Below are 20,773 nucleotides of genomic sequence, written 5' to 3'. Positions count from 1 at the left end.
GAGTTCTACCAAACGTTCAAAGATGAACTAATGCCCATCCTACAAAAATTCTTTCAAGAATCAAGAAAGAAGGAATACTACCAAATACATTTTACGAAACCAATATTACACTGGTACCAAAACTAAAGATAACATACAAGAAGAAAATTACAAACCAATCTCCCTTATGAACACAGATGCTAAAATTCTCCATAAAATCTTAGCAAAACAGCTGCCCGCAGCCTCTGCAGCACCAGTTTGATCCCTGGCCACTGGAGAGGGTCCCGCATGGCGGCTCAGGACTATCCTGCCAAGTACACTGCAACCCTGAGCGTATATATATATATATATATATATATATATATATATAATATAAATAAATAAATAAATCTTAAAAAAAAAAACTTAGCAAACAAAAACAAACTTAGCAAAACAAATCCAACAACTCATCAAAAGTATTATACACCATGACCAAGTGGGGTTTATTCTAGGAACACAAGAATGGTTCAACATTTAAATATAAATTAACATAAGTCACCACACCAGAAAAAGAAAAACAAAAATCACATGATCATATCAATAGATGCTGAGAAAGCATTTTATAAACATAATTTATGATGAAGGCCCTTGAAAAACTTGGAATAAAAGGAAAAGATCTTAACATAATAAAAGCCATATATGACAAAACCACAGCTAATAGCATTCTTTTTTTTGAAGATCGATATATTTATTCAGACAAGAACTGGGGCACAGGCCAGATGCGCAGGAGGGAGAGAGGATTCACCAGAGACCTAATATTCTTAATGGTGAAAACTGAATAGACTTCCCATTAGGATCTGGAACAAGACAAGGAAGTTCACTTTCACCACTGCTTTTCAATGTAATATTGAAGTCCTACCTAGAATAATCAGGCAAGAGAAAGACATAAAAGGAATCCAAGCTGGAAAAGGAGAAGTAAAACTATCATTCTTTTTAGATGATACAATAATATAGAGACCCTAAAAATTTTGGAGAAAAATTTACTGAACTAGAAAATTTCAGTAAAGTAGCAGATTGCAAAATGAATGCACACAAATCAGAAGGAGTAAGAAATTAAGAAAAACATCATGTTTGTAAATGTACTCCCCCCAAATTAAATACCAGGGAATAAACCTAACAAAGAACGTGAAATACCTATGCATTATGCAAGGAAAATTCAAAACACTGTTAAAAGAAATAGGAGACACAAAGAAATAGATATTCCCAGCACATGGATTGGAAGAATTCATATTAAAAAATGGCCATCATATCAAAAACAATTTTCAGATTAAATGCAATTCCAATAAAAATCTCAATGTTATTCTTTAAAGAAATGGACTATATACTGCTGAAATTCAGGTGGAATCACAAACACAAACACTGAATAGCCATAGCTCTCCTGAATAACAGAGGGAAGAATGTTGGTATTACATGCCCAGATTTCAAACTTTATGATAAAGTCAATAATAAAAACAGCATGGCACTGGAACCAAACAGACACACAGACCAATGAAAGTCCACAAGTAAAAACACAATTGTGGTCAACTAATCTATATCAAAGGAAGAAAGAAACACACTGGAACAAGGAAAGCCTCTTCAATAAATGATGTTGGAAATGAAACTAGCCTACATTCTCACACCATACACAAAAATCAACACAAAATGGAAAGAGATGTAAAACCTGAAATCATAAAATATATAGAAAGGGACACAGGCAAAACACTCCACGATACAAACCACAGAAACATCTGTGAGGTTGCTATTCCAGAAGCAAGGAAAATGAAGGAGAAGATAAACAGGGAATAACTCAAACTAAAAAACTTCTGAGACAGTAACCAAAAAAAGACTGAATCGAGAAGATATCTGCACACTCCACAAGGGATATCAAAGATCTACAAAGAGCTTACACAACTCAACAAAAACAAAGAAAACAACCCAGTGAAAAAATGGGCAGAAGAGATAAAAAGATGCTGCTCCAAAGAAGAAACACAAATGGGGAGCAGGCATATGAAAAAACGTTCAGTGTTACCTGTCATCAGGGAAATGCAAATCAAAACCACAATAAGATACCAACTTGACCAGTGAGAATGGCCCATATTTAAAAAACTGTAAACAAATGCTCATGAGGATGTGGAGAAGGAGGAACCCTCTTACACCACAGGTGGGAATGTAAACTGGTCCAGCGACTGTGGAAAGCTGTGTGGAGGTTCCTCAAAACACTAAAAATGAATCTACCAGATGATCCCGCAATTCCACTTCTTGGAATTTACCCAAGGACACAAAAACACTAATTGCAAAGGGAACCTGCACTCCTATAAAAAAAAAAAGTACATTTGAATAAATACACACAAACACACACACACACACACACATGCCTGTTAGTTCCATCTATCAAGGAATAAGTAAGTGTTAGGTAGAAAACAAACATCTCTTTCTCTAAAAAGCAGCAAGTCATAGACTATAGGGGTGGGGCAGGTTCTGAAATGTGGCTGTGCAGATTGGTTACACACCAGTTCATGGATCTCAAACCAGAGCTGCTTCCCCCTACCTTGTGAAGCAGTTACTCAGCTAACTGCTCACACGCCCTCAACTCATGGTCTATCTTCATACGTGCAGAGGTTTTACGCGGTGGAAAACCCACAGTAGTCACAATAAGAACCCAAATTCTCAGCTTTTTGGTGACAGGGGTGGGAATGCTACTCTGGTCAATGCACTGCAGAAAAAACTGCAGGGGAAGTTACTGAAACCACATGCATAAAATTAGGTTCGCCATTGAGACTGACAGAAAAGAAAGCAAAGGATTAAAACACTCATGCTAATGTGTGCATTGACCCCATACATGCAGGCTGAACACAAGGAAGAAGCGTCTTGGTTTCTGCTGTGAACATTAGCAAAAACAAAGAACCCAAAGTCTTTCAGCAGAATCACACTGACGCGCTTCAGAGGGAGTCTTTTCCCTGATGCTTGTGAACACGAAAGTGCATATATTATGATGACTTGACAGGAAGCAATTAAAAAAAAAAAAAGTTGCTCCAACCGAAGTACTCCTGACCATCTGAAAACTAGGCGTTCGCGTTTTAATACTTTTACTTTAAAACTGCAAGAGCCCATCGCAGCACCCGAAGGCTGTGAAACGCTTCCCCACTGAACAGGGGTCTTGAAAGCGCTTCTGTCCTGCAGGTGCGCGCGTACTTGCTGCGCCACCAAACGCCGGCGGTCGCCTACCCTGGCCCTTCCTGACACAGAAGACAAGGACTGATGGAGTCAGCGCGGCGGCACAGACACTTATTCTCCAGGGGGCTGGTGACCTGAGGTTCCCCGCCCAGCCGCGCTCGCCCCTCAGCAGAGACCCGGGAGCGACCTCCCAAGGGCGGTGCCGGCGCCCCGCCCGCCGCCCCAGACTCACCTGCAGCACGAAAAACCGGCGCAAGACATTGAAGCCCCGGTCGGGGGCCGGGAAGCGCCGGATCTTCACCTCAGCCACCTCCGCGTTCGGGTTGGCCAGGGCCAGCCCCAGCGTCCGCGAGGCGCCCGGGCGCACATCCCCGAAGCAGAGAAACGGCGACCGGCAGAAATGGCTGAGGGACAGGACCGGCGGGGACGCCGCCTCCCCCGGGACCGCCGCGCCGCCTCGCCTCCCCCGGGCTCACCTCCCAGCGGCTGCGGCCCGCTCGCCGCGTCGCCACGGCCGCTCCCCCGCTCGACACCCCGCCGCCCCTCGGGCGCCGGCCCGGCTCCTCCCGAGACCCGGGAGGACGCTCGGCTGCTCCCCCTCCCCACAGTCCCGAGGGCAAGTCTCTTATCCCGAAAGTTGAGTTTAATACGCAGTGTGCGGTTTGTGCTTAATAGCTGATGTTGCCTGCGTTGTGCCTTCCACTTGAAATGTCTTCTCCGGTCCGGTAGACCCCAGACTTACTATTTCTAGGAAGCTTTCCACTCCCTCCCTTCCCTCCTCCACACACCCCCAAAAAGTTCAGCGCTGCCTCAGTTGTGCCACCGCTCTGCTTTGTGCAGGCACTTTCCAGGGTGGCAGCTTATGAACTGCGTTTTTCTCAAAATTATTTCGTTTCTCCTCCACGTATAAAAGTCAGATTTCACAAGAAACAAAGCAGAATATGCAGCAATACTGGACTCAATCTCACAGGACAATCATCCACGCTGAGCAAAGCAGCAGCTGTCCGGGTTAAACAGAGCGTGCCATCATCAGGCCACCAGGAATATCACAGGCCCTGACACACTCAACATCCCAGACTTGTGCTTGTTCCCCTAGGTCTTTGAGTTGGCTACTGCTAGTACTTTCTCTCCTACTAAACTAAGGAGTTCCTTCCTTTGGGATTTCCTTTAAATACTGAGTGAATTTGATTCATATCTGTATCCTGCATTACCCTTCTCCTGGGATACAGCAGCTGCTCTGTATCACTCATTAATGCATTGAGTGGTTGAGTGAAAAGGATCAATACTTTCCTATTAATATTTAATTTCAATCAGATTTCAATTTCATGGGATCCACTGTAGAAAACTACTACAAAAAATTAATTAATAACTACGTATTCAAGCACAGCCCTAAAACATGCACGCTTAACATTTGATGAGTGAATATTTGATCCACGGACTCAAATTTAAATTTAAATCCTAAATTTGTGACTTCGTTTACAGAAGTTATCTCATAACCCCGTAGTAAATAATTATAACTTGGAGATTTGAAGAAAGTCATCATACTGAAAAAATAAGATCTTGAGTTAGATGTACTGAATAGTTTCTAGATAGAAAAAAAAAATGCTATTCTAGTAACAACGACCAATCCTAACAGGTATCCCTGTACATAGGTAGTGTCATTACACTGCTTATGAATGAACTGTGATAGCGATTAAAAGTATAACTGCTGCTTCAAGCTGAAAAGTGGCATTGTGGCACTTTGAAGTCACCCACTTACCTTGGTAACAATGATAATGCCATTTTTCAATGATTGCAGTATTCACTGATTTCAGATTTTATAATCTGCGTGATCCCAACAATTATTTAACCTAAATAATTAGCACTTTTAAACTGTATTTGTGGGCAATATTTGAACATCTGGACAGATTACTACCTCACGAAATATTTGCTCACTAACCTTCAGCTAATATTACAGTTCATTTTTTAAAGTTCTCTACATTTTATAAGTATGAAGGGTACTATCTTCTATTTTTAATTAAATGAACTCTTTCATATAATGTACAGTTTATCTTGTGTGTTTATTTTCCAAGGTTGACATCTGTACTGAATTAGAAGTAACAGAGACCTTTATTGATAAAAGATGATAAAGACAAACATGAATTTTTTGCATGAAGTGAAGATAATGTAGTCCAGTAAGTGGAAATTAGGAAACAAGTATTTTAACGTACAGATTAATTTTATAGCTGGAGGAGAACATACAGTAAGTTACATGTCAAATCATTGAAACTAGAAATGAAATACATATTCTGGCTTTTATTTTAAAATAAAGAAAAATGGGGCCTCCCCGGTGGCACAGCGGTTGAGCGCTGGGTTGCGAAGCTGCCCGCGGCCTTTGTGGCGCCGGTTCGATCCCTGGCTGCTCCCCGGCCACCAGAGGAGGGTCCCACATGGTGTGCGCAGACCTCTCCTGCTGCCTGCTGTTCCCCTTAGCAGTGTACTTTGGTCCTTCATCCTGCTCTGCTCCCTGCTCTGGCTCTGGTGAATCCTCTCACCCTCCCGCACTTCTGACTGTACCCAGTGCATGTATAAACCAAACAAACAAACAAACAAATAATAAATAAATAAATAAATAAATAAATAAATAAGACATGCCTCTAGAAAATTAAAAAATATATATTAAAAAATATTAAAAATAAAGAAAAATGTTCAACATAAACAATTATACTGAAATCTTCCAGCAAACTTAAAGGATTTTACCTCACTCTTTTTTCTTCTAATATTAGATTTTATAAAGGATTTCATGATTTATTGAAATACTATTCTTCTTTCTGTTATTCATTCTCATGGCCTTACTGGTTCCTGAAAAGACAGCATCCTTGATGGGAGACAACGAGAGAGGGAGAGAAGTGAAATAAGCATCATTTACACTCAAGCATTTATTACAATATTAGTATTTTGGCATCTCATATCATTAGTCATTGTTTAAACAAATAGCCATATTTGGCAAAACAAAACCAATTCCTTCTTAAAAATTCAATGTCATTTATTATACTAACGCTATCTTTTATACTTTGTATTAATATTTCCTTCTTTTCCTCTTAGAAAAGTGAAATCCAAAATGCTCTGCAACCTTTAAATAACATTTTTCTACCTATTTAATCACAACAAATAATAAAATGGTTTCCCACCAATATGCATCTTATTAATGACTTTTTCTGGAGTGTTCCAAGTTTCTAAAGATCTATCCTTAAGCAGTTCATATAGATCACCATTTACAAAGTCGAAATGATACATGTATTTCTGCATATGTATTTTAAATAGTCTTAATTGAACATACATAAATTATAATTTTCTTTTTATAGTCTGTCTTTAAAAGTTTCAAAGTTCCAATCCTATGAAATTATTTACATTGTTTCATTATATTAATTTAATATATTTTCTAAAAAATATTAGGGTTATTTAGTTTATCAAGGAGAATTTAATTTTCAATCCAAAGAAAAGGAAACACTTCAGTAAGTCATTTCAAAACCTTATAAATTTTCTTATTTCATTAATTATCAAAATGTCACAAATATCAAATAGCAAGTAATGCTTAGACTTTGGACAACTCAGAAATCTTATTGAATTCATACTTCTAGGCAGTTGCCTGGCTTAAAAAACACTAAAGAAAATTAACCCTTTCCTTTATAATGACCTATAAAGTAGGAGTTGTAGCACCTAAGGTTTCTGGAATTTAAAATATAATAAATCCTTTGAATAAGAATCTGACCAAAATAATAATTGTAGCAACAAGCCTCTTTTTACCTTTGTCTTTGAGTACATCTTGGGTATTTTAACTGCCCTCTGTCACATTGCACTCTAAGTTCAGATCCGATAGTAGATGTCTGAGCTATATAAGAATCTCTTCTACAGCGAAACTCAATATACTCGCCATGGAAGATAGATGGTCTATTGTCAAAATTCCATTTCAAGAGTAAATTATTCTTTTCCGTTTCATCAAAAGATAATGTGCAAGGCTCTGAAAGAAAAAAGAAAATTTTCTTGACACATCGTAACACTAACATCAAGTGCTGTACTTCCTACTCAGGATTCCCAGGCATTAGTAGCAAACAAACAAGGTTCTATTTTAGAGCATTGAGTGTAGCTAATATTCTTTTCCTTTTTCCTTCCTCTAAAGTTTCAAGTAAAATGCCCATAGACAAACTAGATTGATAGTTTGATGACTAATATTTTATGGAACTGGAGGAAAAATCTATTCTTAAAACTGAGTCCAATTTTATGACCTGATGGTATTCAAAGAGTTTAACGATGCTCTTCCTTTAAATTTACAGTTATTAAGGAATATCAAGATTTGATTAAGATATTTTAAATCCTAGGAATTGAATGTGTTATTTGTAATCGTACCGTTATATATTAAAATAAAACAAAACAAAACAAACAAAACAAAAATTTAAGTTTAAGTTATCCAACAAACGTCTTTGACTTTCTTCCATGAAGAAAACAATGATGTTTTCAAAATGTCAACTTATTTCAGAAAATGGGGTTTCTTGTGTTCTTATTTACCTTCTGGATGGCCCAGACCAAGAAGTGTATTCTAAAATAGGTTAAATGATCCAGACTTGCTAATAGCAATAAGAATCATATAACTAGAATACATTAACACACTTATTCATTCAGTTCTATTCAACTATTTATTGAATGCCTAATGGATCAGATGTTATGTTAGATGTTATAGATTTGAATTACTAGAATAGAAATGGACAGGTTTTAGTAGAAAGAGTCTAATAGGATTTGCCTAGTCACTGCAAAATTGTTTTCCTAATGAGTAGTATGATTTAGAATCTCATTGTTCTACAAAACATGAATTTTTAATTAAAGCGAGTTAAAAAATTGATTCATGAAAGTACGTAAATGAAATTAATCCATGACCTTCTGCTCTTGACTATGACAAACTAATCCATATGAGATTAATACTTTTACTGAGAACTAGAAAATATGAAAATAGGCCAAAAAACAATTATTTCAAGCAATTGGAAAAATACCAAAAACAGTTATAACTTAAGATCCAAAGTTCAGGTAAAAGCTCCTTCTGATGAACTTAATAACATTTCTGTGCCATTTTCCTCTTGGGGAACATGTTGAAAGTCTGGTAGAAAATGGTCAGTAACAAGCAGATTTTTGGAAAATCTCATGGGTTGAGGATAGAACATGGAAGCCTGAGTTAGCCAAAGACTTGATGTGTCAAGATCCTAGGGAGATCGATGTGTAGAATGAACTTTATACTCCACGTGGCTTTCCCTTTGATCTCTCAGTAATATCAAAACCAGTTAGAAGGAGGAAAATTGTTTTATAACCAATTCCCAATGAAGAACCCTGCAAGGTGACAGGTGAATCCTGAAGAAAATAAACTTAGAGAAATTTTCATCTGTAATGGAGGCCCCTTAGTGAGTATTTATTAGAGCAAACTGGGCCATAGTGAGTTGTGATCTAGAGGAAACCATACAAAGCAGTGAATAAATAGGCACACTAATAACACAAACATAGCTAATTAAGCATTACCTTAGTCTCATATCAGCTCAATGAGGATAGAAAGTGAAAAATACAATTGTATTTTAATATAGACATATTTAGTAGTACATAACTAAACATGAAGGTGGTGTAGACCACAATCCATCTAAACAATAGGACTCCGTAGACCCTTGTAGAAAATGGTGATCAAAACATCTGTATTCTATTGAAGAACTGTTTTCATAGGTGCCTACTGTTGAACTAATAATAACTCCATTTCTAATAAGAGGAGAAGGTGCACACATTCCTTTAGATTCTGCAAAAATAATTGGAAAGCATACAATGAACTGCTGTAATAAAAATCCGGTGTTTGTACAATGGCTCCAGAAATAGAATATTTCATGCACAAGCATTTTTAAGACAACCCTAAATTTTTTTAAATTTCTGCAGTAACTGCAGACCATAAAATTTATTACTGCACATTATAATCTCAAATTACAATACATAAGTACATAAACCATCCAAAGATTAAGTCATGATTTTATTTTTTCCTATCTAGTTGAAAGTGAAAGTATATGACATCCCTCGTGAAGCCTTGCTTTCTGTACGTATTCATACTACAAGAAGGGAACAATATTTCTCAATCTACCTCAAGCCTTCTTCTGAGACTCTGCTCTCTAATAAATCCCAAAGAGCAATGCTTTTCAGGATTGTTGATTAATGGCAATAGGGTGATCAATCTTCTGAGAGTCTGGTGATATTTATAAAAGTATTTGATCTCCCCCTTCATAACGTGGACTTATTAAAATTGACAGACATCAGCATAGTCATATTATTTAAGTTTAGGTACTGAACGGAAATTTATCAAACGATTTCTGATTGTTTGCATTAAAAGATGGAGATGAATTGTTTAGAACTTTCAACCATAGAGACCACATTTATCAAGTAAGAAACTGTAAGAAAACATTATTGCTTTACCTTTTCTATAACAGAAAGGATGTTTTACTTCCCATCTATTACACTGTACAGACAATTCAGCCATTGAAGTTGATGGAGCTAAGTCATATCCTTGTTTACATACAAAATCTATTAGATCTCCATGAAAGATCTTTCCTTCATATTCCATTTCATCTCTATGATATTTCTGCTCATGTAATCCACATTAACAGTACATGGCTCTGTAAAACAAAATGCTCCTTTAAATCCTTTGTTCATTTCACAAATTTGAAAGAGATAATATTTAAAGGAAAATTATGAAAGGGCTCAAAATTAATATTTGATATTTGATATTTATCCTCAAAGGTCCCTATCTTCTTTATTTCATTAACTAAAATCAAATAATTTGAAACATTGAAAACATCACTTAGGGCTATTAACCACTAAAGTTGATCATGATTTCCTTCCTATAGAATAAAATCCTTAAAATAGAACATGTATTTAGTGTGTGACTATTTGTGGGAGAACTACCACTTGTTACACACCAAAGAGAAAATGAAGATCTCTGACTTCATGGAGTTTATCTTCAAGTTAGAAGAAAAATACATAGTAAGCAATAAATACATGGATTTTATAATCTGAGATCATCTTTAAACCATACAGGATGAATTAGGAAAGTGAGCAGTGGAGAGGACAGGCTATCAAAAGGACTGGGGTGAATGAGGTCGTTCCTTTAAAGAAGGTGGCTGGGATAAGCCTAAATAAGAAGTGATGTTTGCGCAAGAAGAAGAAGGCTAAGGCATGAACTAAACTAAGTTGTTATCTGAGAGAAGACATTTCAGGCAGAGGGAGCTGAGGTGATAGCACACTTGGTATAAGAAGAGTAAGTGGCTGTAGAAGAATGAAAGCAGGAAAGACCAGGAAGAAGAAAATTAGAAGGTTCCTAATGCCTGGAAGAACATTTCACAGTTGGAAAATTCTGCTCCTCATCACTCTGTTTTTGCCATTTGTAGTGAGAGTACTTTCAGTTGCAAAGGTGAATAAGAAAAACTCTTCTTACCCTGATGACAATGAATTCTTTTCAGTCAGTATTTGTGTTGGTTCATTACCACCTCATCTAGTCTTGAGACAGTTGTTCCATATATAAAATGATCAATTTCTTCAAACTGTATTCTTTATGAGGTTGTCCCATTACTAGCTCGTCCATTACAATTTCAATCCAGTCTCTGTCCTCAGAGAGGACTTTATTTCTACTCTGTGAAAATACCAATCACATTATCAAAAACATTTGTAAAAACAGGATAGCAATTAAAATAATACGTGAAAATCTATCAGAATGTGAATGGGAACAGTAGTCTAAGAATGATCTGTAAGACACAAAGCACTAAGGAGATGTTGAAAGAGCTTCAGATGTAAAACTTCAACTTATGGGCTTAAAAACACTATCAATAAAAGTAAAAAAAAACATAAGAAATAGTTGTAATATACATGATTGTTAAAGGGATAAAATAATTAATATAGATAAAACTCTTATTCTGAGTATGGAAAAAAGGCTGAATTGCAACCAGTCAGTTCATTGAAAAAAGCAGCCATTAGAAAACTGGAAAAATTCCCAATGGATTAGTAATTAGTTAAAACAAGTTAAATAATTGAAATTGTTAATAACATATGAATATTAAAATAGTTATTGACAAAGTTTAGGGAAACTACTTTAATTCAGTGAACATGGTGATATAAAGCAGAATAAACTCTCTGAGGCAAAAGGGTAGTTAGAAGCATAATTAAAATTCCAGATCTATTTGACCCATAAATTCCTATTCAGCCAATCTGGGGAAAAAAGTGAAATAAAGATAAATGATTTTAAACATTAAAAAACAAATTTTTTTTTTAAATGTACAAATATTGGTACTAAATGAACTGTTTGGAATATAAAATTTTGAATGCAGACTAAACATCCATAAAAAGTGATAAATTTAACCATGTAATACTTCACTATGTAATAGTATATAATCATTAAAATATATATTGTTGAAGAATAGTAAATCGTGTTCATAATATAGTTTAAGTGAAAAAAATGGGTAGGATTTCACAATAGCATGTTTTGTGAGTGAGTGTGTGTGTGTGTGTGTGTGTGTGTGTGAGAGAGAGAAAGGGTAGGAGACCATTATCTGAGTCTTTTATTTAAGGCATTTTTTTTTAAGGTTGCTGATATTTTGTGTTTTCTTCTAATTATTGCTTCTATACACTTATTAATATTATTTGGTAAATAACAATGACCGATTTTGTAGTTTAAAAGGCTAATATTTTAATTAAATGACTTTTTATAAGATGTTCATCATATCATTGTCTCTCTGAAAGTTATGATGTAACAAGTTCATTGTAACTATAATCATCAGTGGCATTACTTTTAAATAGAACTCTTACTAGCAAAGTTAAAAATGAAGTAAATCTACGGGATTGAAGTTTGAGGTGAATGTCATTTTTTTCAAATTTATCTCAATTTTGGCAGTTAATTAGGCAGCTGCTGCAATTCTCCACTTGAAACTAAATGTTTATTACAATCATTCTTTAATCCAAAATATATTTTGAGTAGCTACAAGTATATTTTTATCTGCTCAACAAGATTTTCAAAGGTGATAATGACATGAGGAAGCAGTGTTAAAGAAAGAGATCAACAATATGCTAATGACAGAATAGAATTAATTATTCTTCTCTCCCAATGACATTCTGCAAATCATACAGAGACTTTGAGGATGATAGTAAGGGAAGTTTCATTTAGAAGAAAGACAACACCAAAATTAATCAGTCATGAATGAGAATGTGAATATGCTTACCACCACTGAAATGCACACTGAAAATGGTAGAGTTTTGGTATTCACATTTCATCAGAGTTTTTAAAATAGTGGTGTGTTCAGAATCAATGTAGTCCTGGCTCTAGGACAGTAAGGGTTTTCTGCTTACAAAAATGAGAAGGAGAAACACTTGAGGAGAAAAAAGACATTTAAAAGTCATCATTTCTGGGGCCTTCCTGGTGGTGCAAGGAGTTAAATCTCAGCACTATGAAACTATTTGCAACCACTGCAGCATGAGTTCAATCCCTGAGGCAGGGTGATAACCCACAGGGTGCAGCAGTCCTCAACTATCTCCCCCGCTATTCCCCTCAACAGTGTATTTCAGTCAATCTGCCTGTTCTGCTCCCTACTCTGTCTCTGGTGAATCCTCTCACCAATCTCCATCCCCCTCACCCCACCCCATGCACCTCTGGCCTACACCTCAGGACTTGCATACATAAGTTAAAAAAATTAATCTTTTAAACAATCATCATTTCCATGCTATAAAACATTACATTAAAATTAAGATTAAATAAAAACACGAACATAATGGCAAAAGAAATTCAATGTATTTTGGTATAAGAGGAATCAGTCCTGAGGACCCAATATGGACAGCATGGTGAATACAATAAACAATATTAATTTTTCTACTTAAAAGTTGCTAAGAGTAGATTTTAAATCTCCTGATTAAAACAGGGAAAGCTTGTTTGAGGCATTGCTAACCGACGCATTTTGGAGGTTCTGTCCATTTTCCATACTCACAACGTATTTCTTCTGATCCTTGTATCTCAAAATTAAGTTCACATTCTACATGAACTATTTCTCCATGACAATAAGTTGTTGAATACGTCTGAATCTTGGAGTTTAGAGGCAGAGCGGGAGGAGGACATCGACTTCTTCTTCCTAATGAAAAGAGAAATCCAGCATATTTGGTCATAAAATTACCGCAAATGGAAAGTAAGGTTTAATTAGCATGTTCATCATGCCAAGTGGCACAGGAAGTATGGCAGTCAGACTGCGGGGTCACCTCCTTGTTCCCTTGCAACTTAGATTCACTGTCTCAGGTGGTAAATATCTCCAGGAGCAGGGATGGCTATATGCATTTAACCAATAGGATGCAGCAAAGGTTATGAGATATATGTGATTATCTGAGTGTGGTTATGCAACAAAATATTGTAACCCCATTCATACTGAGAGACTCTTTCTCACTGCTGGATATTAAAAAGAAGAAAACTTCCCCATGTGTGCTTCCAAACAGGGAAAACCATGTGACAAAGGGCAGGGGGCCCTTCCATTCAGCAATCTGCAAAGCTCTGAATGCTACCTACAACCAGAGAGTTTGGAAGGAGATTTGGTCCCCAGTTGAGCTTCTGATGAGGCTGCAGTCCCAGCCAACACCTAGACTGTAGTTTTAATAGACACAAATACAAAGGACCCATTGCTGCTATGGTCCAGAATCCTGACTCACAGGAACAGGAGTTCCTGTTCCAACTGTAAAATGTCTCATTTTAAGCTCTAAACATTTAGAAACATCGCTATGCTCCAACTAAAACGGAAATAGCAAACACTTTACATACATATCTCCTTTATTCCTAAAATAACTATTAAGTGGGGACTATCATGCATGTCTCCCATATTATAAATGAACTAAAACATATGAAGTAAATTAGTAAGTGGAGGATCTGCTCTTGAATGGATGTCAATCTGAATTAAAATCTACTGCTCTTTAGCTATTGTACAACATTGACTATGTTAGATTTCCTTTACTGGTATGACAAATTACCGTAATTTATTGCTTTAAAACAGCATAAATTCATTCTGGCATCTCTGGAAGCCAATGTCCAGAATAGTTTCACTGGGGCTAAAGCCAAGGTATCAGGGATGCTGCAGTCCTGGAGCTTGATGAGAGAATCAGCTACTCTGCCTTGTCCAACTTCAGGAAGCTGCCTGCATTCCTTGCACACGGCCCTTTCTCCTACTACTCCAGTCTCTTGCTTCTATCATCAAATCTCCCTTCTATAAGGACACTTGTGATTATTCATCAGGATTTTCCCAGGTAGTATTTCTACCTCAAAATCCTTCAGTTAATCACATCTGAAAAGTCCCTTTTGCCAAATAGGCTCATTCCAAGGATAAGGATATGGCTATCTTTGCTAGGGGAAAGTGATGACAGAGAGGAACATTACTCAGCTTACTACACTGCCTGTCCTACACCTGGTGACTGTCTACTGGAGAAAATAGCAAGTCATTGGCATGCTGACAATCTGAGTGGGGATGGGAACAAAATAGAAGTTAAGTAGATCTGCCATAGATTTTTTTAAATAACATGCTACAGACTCTAAGCTAACAATCTTCCTCTCTTCAGTTAGAACAAAACTATCGAGCACAACTGAAAATTTGAAAACAAAGTTATTGTTTGGTGCATTTAATGAATTGGGATAGTTTTGGGCACTCCCATTCATGTTCTTGGTCCAATTCCTGTTCTTATTCCTCCTAGCACCTATTTCAAATCTCCACCACTCTCTTTCAAGTTCGACCTTGCTGTCCTTCTCCCTTCTATCAATAATGACATGAATTATCATACAGAGATGAGATCAGGCGCGTTCAGGGTGGTATGGCCGTAGACAATAGAATCTATCAAGTCCTTTACCACTCCCAACCCTTCCAATTTTCAAATTTCTATTTCTCTTTTCAGGCTCAGTTCACATATTAACCATCACCTCTGTAAATGCTATCTCTCACCATACCAATTAGAACATCAATCTTTGTTCATACACTTTGCACATAACTTTATCACAGTATATATGTATTTATGTCACATAGTTACCAATTATTTTTTTAAAGATTTATATATTTATGCATACAAGAACTGATGTACAGACCACTGCTAAGGAGAGCAGTGCCCAAGACAGGAGAGGTCTGCTGCGCCATGTGGGTCACCTCTCTGTCCTGGGATCAAACTCGTGCTGCAGTAGCTGTGGATAGTTTCATAGTGCTGAACCCCTTGGGCCCCTTGCTGAACCCCTTGCCCCAATTAATTTTTTAACATCAGTTTATAGCTACACTAAGATCCCCTTCATATTACATTGTGGTATGTTTGAATGACTCTTAAACTGATGTCTTCGAAGAGGTAATCTTAACAACTGCAGAAGAAGAAACTTGACCAGAAATAGCCATTGCATTTTAGGATAGCTCTAATTAGATAAACTTGCTTTGCATTTTGATTCATTTTCATTCATATTGAGCTGCATTTTCTGCTCTCTACCCAATTATTTTGGAGACTATGTTCTCACATTAGAAAATGTATGACCAGGCAGCGAGCAGACCTCTCTTGTCTCGCCAGCTGTTCCCCTCAGCAGTGTGTTTCGTCATTCTGCATGTTCTGTTCCCTGCTCTGTCTCAGGTGAATCCTCTCACCCTCCCATGCATCTGGCTCTTGTATAAATAAAATTAATCTTTAAAAAAAAAGAAAAAGAAAATGTATGACCAAATAAGATAGCACCTCAACAAAGCTGGCAGATAGGGATAGCTGAATCTATTAATCTCCAATTAAAAAGTTATTCATTACAATGAGTTTTAAATTTCATGTAAGAAATTTAAAAATAAGTTTAAAAGATATATTACTGAAAATAGCACTGATTTAAAAGAAAATAGTTATTTATTTTAAAAGACAGTACTGAAGACAAGAATTAGATATCACCACAGACATTTTTTAAAGTTCAAAGAGATTGAAACATGGTATCTTTTTCTATGTCTCAGAAGTTTTAAAAATTACCTTCACCTACATGAATTCTGAGTACCAACCAAAGTTATAGCACTGAATTAAATCTGATCCACTTAGATAATAATTTTCATGGCAGAAAAACTGAACTACATCTCCTTCTTCATAGGTTTCCTTAATAGGATGAAAATAACCATTTTCTATTAGTCTTAAAGTAGAGCATCTTGGGCCTCCCCAATGGCACAGCGGTTGAGTGCTGGGTTGCAAAGCTGCCCGCAACCGCGGCCGGTTTGATCCCTGGCCACCGGGCTAGGGTCCGACATGGCTCGCAGACCTCTCTGCCGCCAGCTGCTCCCCTCAGCAGTGTACTTCCTCAGTCTGCTTCTTCTGCTCCCCACTCTGGCTCTGGTGAATTCTCTCACCCTCCTGCACTTCTGACTGTACCCACTGCTTGTATAAATAAATAAATAAACCAAAAAAAAAAAGAGCATCTTAACTCTAAAATGGGAAAACAAAGAGGTGCTATTCTTCCTACTAGAACAATATTCATCTACTACTTATTTGCTGTATAAACAATAAAATTGATAGATTTACCATATTTTGTTATGGACAAGAAAAGTGTGTTAATTTGTATAGTAATTAAATAACATTAGTCTTATTTCATTATTTGAGCTAAAAGGAATTTGGCTCTTTAACAGCTTTAAATGATGAAAGATTGCTACCTACATAATTAAAACCAGAAGCAAAAAAGAACTATGTAAAATGCAACATAGTTAGAATGACAATTTTATGGGTTTATATATGAAAAGAAGTTTATTGAGTGGGAGTAGGTTGTCTTCCAAGTGAGCACCTACTAAATGGTAGACATAACTACTAATATCCTGTCATTACTCGAGACATTTAAGCTCGTTGTCCTCTTTAATTTGTACAACCTACACAGCACCATATACATATATATCTAAATATATGTATATATGATATTGGTTCATATCATTATATAGTTTTCAGGTGTACAACATTGTAATGTGACATCTGTATATGCTACATTGTAAACCCATCAAAAACGACCACCACCATACAGTTGACCCCCCTTTATTCATTTTCCCCCATCTCCTTCCCTTCTGGTAACCACCGTCCTGTTGTCAGAATCAAGAGGTTTGATTAAATGGACCTGGTCTTATTTTAACAACAGTTATCCATTATCTCATGTTCCCAAGTTCATCTTTTCATTTGATCAATAGTGGTAAAGAAATCAATGACTACAAGTGAACTTTACTCTATGGACTTACAATTGAAAATTAGAGTTAAAATGTTACTCCTTTCATGTAGTTTGAGTTAATTATTATGCTTTTGCCCTTTTGGGTTATCAATTTCCTATTTACCTCTGGCATGATCAATATTGTAAGTTAACATAGTTTTGTTAAGTTAATACTATTCAAAAATATTTTGAATGAAATATACAGCTTGTGACAAAGAGACTTAGACAGATGTTGTAAATAATTAACTTTTTCTTCAAGAGAAGTGTTGTGTAATTAATGAGGAACCCCTAGTGCTTTAAAATTGTTAATCTTTATTAAGCATACCACTGAAGATGAGGTCAAAAGACTTGGCTTTTATCATCTTGGCTTTTATCATCTTTTGCATATCTGGATTTGGGGGGGATAAAAGAACAGTATCTAAATACCTTAAGGGTATGATCATTTAGAAGTCATATGTTAATCTTTATTTTTTTTTTCAATTTTATTTTTATATTCCACAAACAATTGCAACCCCCTTATTTTGACCCCATTCCTACTTTCCCTGCCCACCCCCTCATTGTGTCTCTGGGTCATAGTTGTTTGCTGATTTTGATTTTTTCTTTCTTACAGCGATTCTTTTTCCTGGTCCCTTATTTAGATTTTCTAGAGTCTTGCTATGAGTGAGACCATCCATTATTTTTCATTTTCTCTCTGGCTTATTTCGCTGAGCATGATCCCTTCCAACTCCAGCCATATTGCTGCAAATTGCATGTGTTTATCTTTTTTGAATGCTGAGTAATATTCCATGGTGTATATGTACCACATCTTCTTGATCCAGTCATCTATTTTTAGGCATTTGGGTTGTTTCCAAAGCTTAGCTATTGTAAACAATGCTGCTATAAACATAGGGGTGCAGGTGTTCATTGGAATTAATGTGTTAACCTTAATTCCAATTGCTCACTGGAAGCCACTCCGAGCACTACTAAGTTGTGTAAAGTTGTTCATACAGTACATCACTTAAATATACACTACAAATTATTCAATATATAGCAAATACTCAAAATGATAGGTATTGTACCTCTTTACAAATATTTATGACATTAAAAATACCTCATCTCCAATTAAATTTTTAAGTATTTAGTCAATGCCTATGAAAATCTTAACGATATGCTTAATAAGAAATATTTCATGTCCTTTTCTCTGGTTAACTATAGCAAAACTTCCCGCAATAGCTGCTTTGAAGTATGAATAATAGTATTTTTCTCTATGATGTGATCTATGGAAAATATGCTTTTCCGTATTTTAAAATTGTTCTTGATAAATAGAAAAATAATGAATGTTGATCAAGCAAGACCTCACTATCTCCCTATATTGACTTGATCCAGGGGAAAAAAGTCAGGGATCTGATTCTAATGGGAATGGAAATGAAGATAAAACGAGTGCATGTTCTTGGCTCCTTCATCACACATTAACTGCCCATATGGGGGTGGGGTTTATTTCAGGGCTCTCAATTCTATCCCATTGGTCTGTGTGTCTGCTTTTGGTTTAGTACTACACTGCTTTAATTATTATGGTTTAATAATATATATTGAAATCTGGAAATATGATAACTCCATTCTTTCTTTTTTTTCAGAATTGCTTCTGTTATTCATGGTCTTGGTAATTCCATATGAATTTCAGTAGTGTTTCTTCCAGTTATTTGAACAATGTTATTAATATTTTCATTGGGATTGCACTGAATCTATATATTGCTTTGGGTAGGATGACCATTTTGACACTATTGTTTCTTCAAATCCATGAGCAGGAAATATTTTTCCATTTCTTTGGGTCTTCTATTTCTTTTAACAATGTATAAGAGTTTTCTTTGTATAAATCTTTTAGCTCTTGTGTTAGGTTACTCCTAGGTATTTAATTTTTTTTGTTATGATTGTAAATAGGGTCATTTTCTTAACTTCTCTATCTCATTGTTTGTATATAGGAGGGCAACTGATTTTTGTGTGTTCATTTTATACCCTGCCACTTTGCTAAACTGATTGTTTTGATTCGTTTTATTCTGTGCCATCTTGATGGTTCTCTATGCAATTCAAGACCACAGTGAGATACCATCTTGCACCTGTGAGTAGGACCCACGTTGAAAATACCGAAACAAGTGCTGGTGAGAAAGTGTAGAAAAGGGAACACTCTTGCACTGGTGCTGGGAATGCAGACCGATCCAGCCCTTATGGAAAGCAGTGTGGGAATGTCTCAAAACATTAAAAATGGATCGGTTACACCGCCCAGTAATTCCACTTTCAGGTAACTACTGAAAAAATTTCAAACGCACTACTTCAAAAGGAAAAATGCACTCGTGTTTATTGCAGCACTATTTACCATAGCCAAATTATGGAAACAAACGAAGTGCCCAAAAACAGATGACTGAATGAAGAAGATATGGTTTATAAATACATATATATATACATGTATATATGTGTACACACAATGGAATATTACTCAGTGATCAAAACAGTTAAACGCATGCCATTTGCGGCAATATGGATAGAACTAGAAGGGATAATGCTTAGTGAAATAAGTTAATACGAGAAAAATAAATACGGATGGTGTCACTAATATGTGGAATAATAGTAACTAAATCAAGGGTCAGGTAAACACAACTTAAAAACTAACTCTTGAAAGCTGACTATAAAACAGAAACATTCATGGGGGGAGCAATGGTGGGGAAGGGCTGGGGGGAAGAGAAGATAGAGGGAAGGGAGCTCAATGGACTATTTTAGTGATTTGGTGGTGGGTGTACTACAGTGGCAATGCCAGATAGGGGTATTCAAGTATCAATTTAATTAAAAGTTAATTAATAAAATAAATATAATGAGTGATAAAATCAGTATCTTCATTTCCCAACCAAGGTGCTTATTTAATCAAACAACACTACTATCTATGCTCTTACGGATATTACATTAAAAAGTTCTGTACAGAGTTCTTCCTGGAGAGATTTTATATAAGTTTATACATCATAAGACATACACACATAATTTTATCATTACTACCAAGGGCCTCCACATTCACCTCAATCATTTTGAACACTTTTGACCTACAGTCCCAATGCAATAACTGTAATTATTCAAATAAGAAAATTCATAGAGAAAACAATTTCTAATTTTTTATTTGGGTAAAACATGATTTATGTTTTTTTTTTCTTATTGCAAGTGAAGCCCTGTAATTTTCCAGAAATTAAACACGGACATCTACATAATGAAGCATTATAGACCATACTTTCCACTATCCATAGGACATTATTACTACTATAGCTGTGATGAAAATTTTGTGACCCCTTCACAACAATTTTGGGGTACAATTACTTGCAAACCAGAAGGATGGGAGCCAGCACTACC

General features: G+C 36.1%; 1 protein-coding gene across 1 annotated transcript in view; it reads right to left on the bottom strand.

Moving 5' to 3' along the window:
- The window catches only part of LOC311178820 (coagulation factor XIII B chain-like), a gene marked incomplete at both ends in the record, with an annotated part of 52,427 nt that overhangs the window by 27,535 nt on the left and 4,119 nt on the right, over positions 1–20,773 (bottom strand). The window contains 2 exon segments of the mRNA XM_084245551.1: positions 16,204–16,218; positions 16,221–16,458. Coding sequence (XP_084101677.1) covers positions 16,204–16,218; positions 16,221–16,458 — 253 coding nt within the window.

Source organism: Talpa europaea (assembly GCF_964194135.1).
Source record: "Talpa europaea genome assembly, chromosome: 10".
NCBI classification, from domain to species: domain Eukaryota; kingdom Metazoa; phylum Chordata; class Mammalia; order Eulipotyphla; family Talpidae; genus Talpa; species Talpa europaea.
Note: the sequence above shows the minus strand (reverse complement) of the source record. Positions and strands in the feature narration are given on the sequence as shown.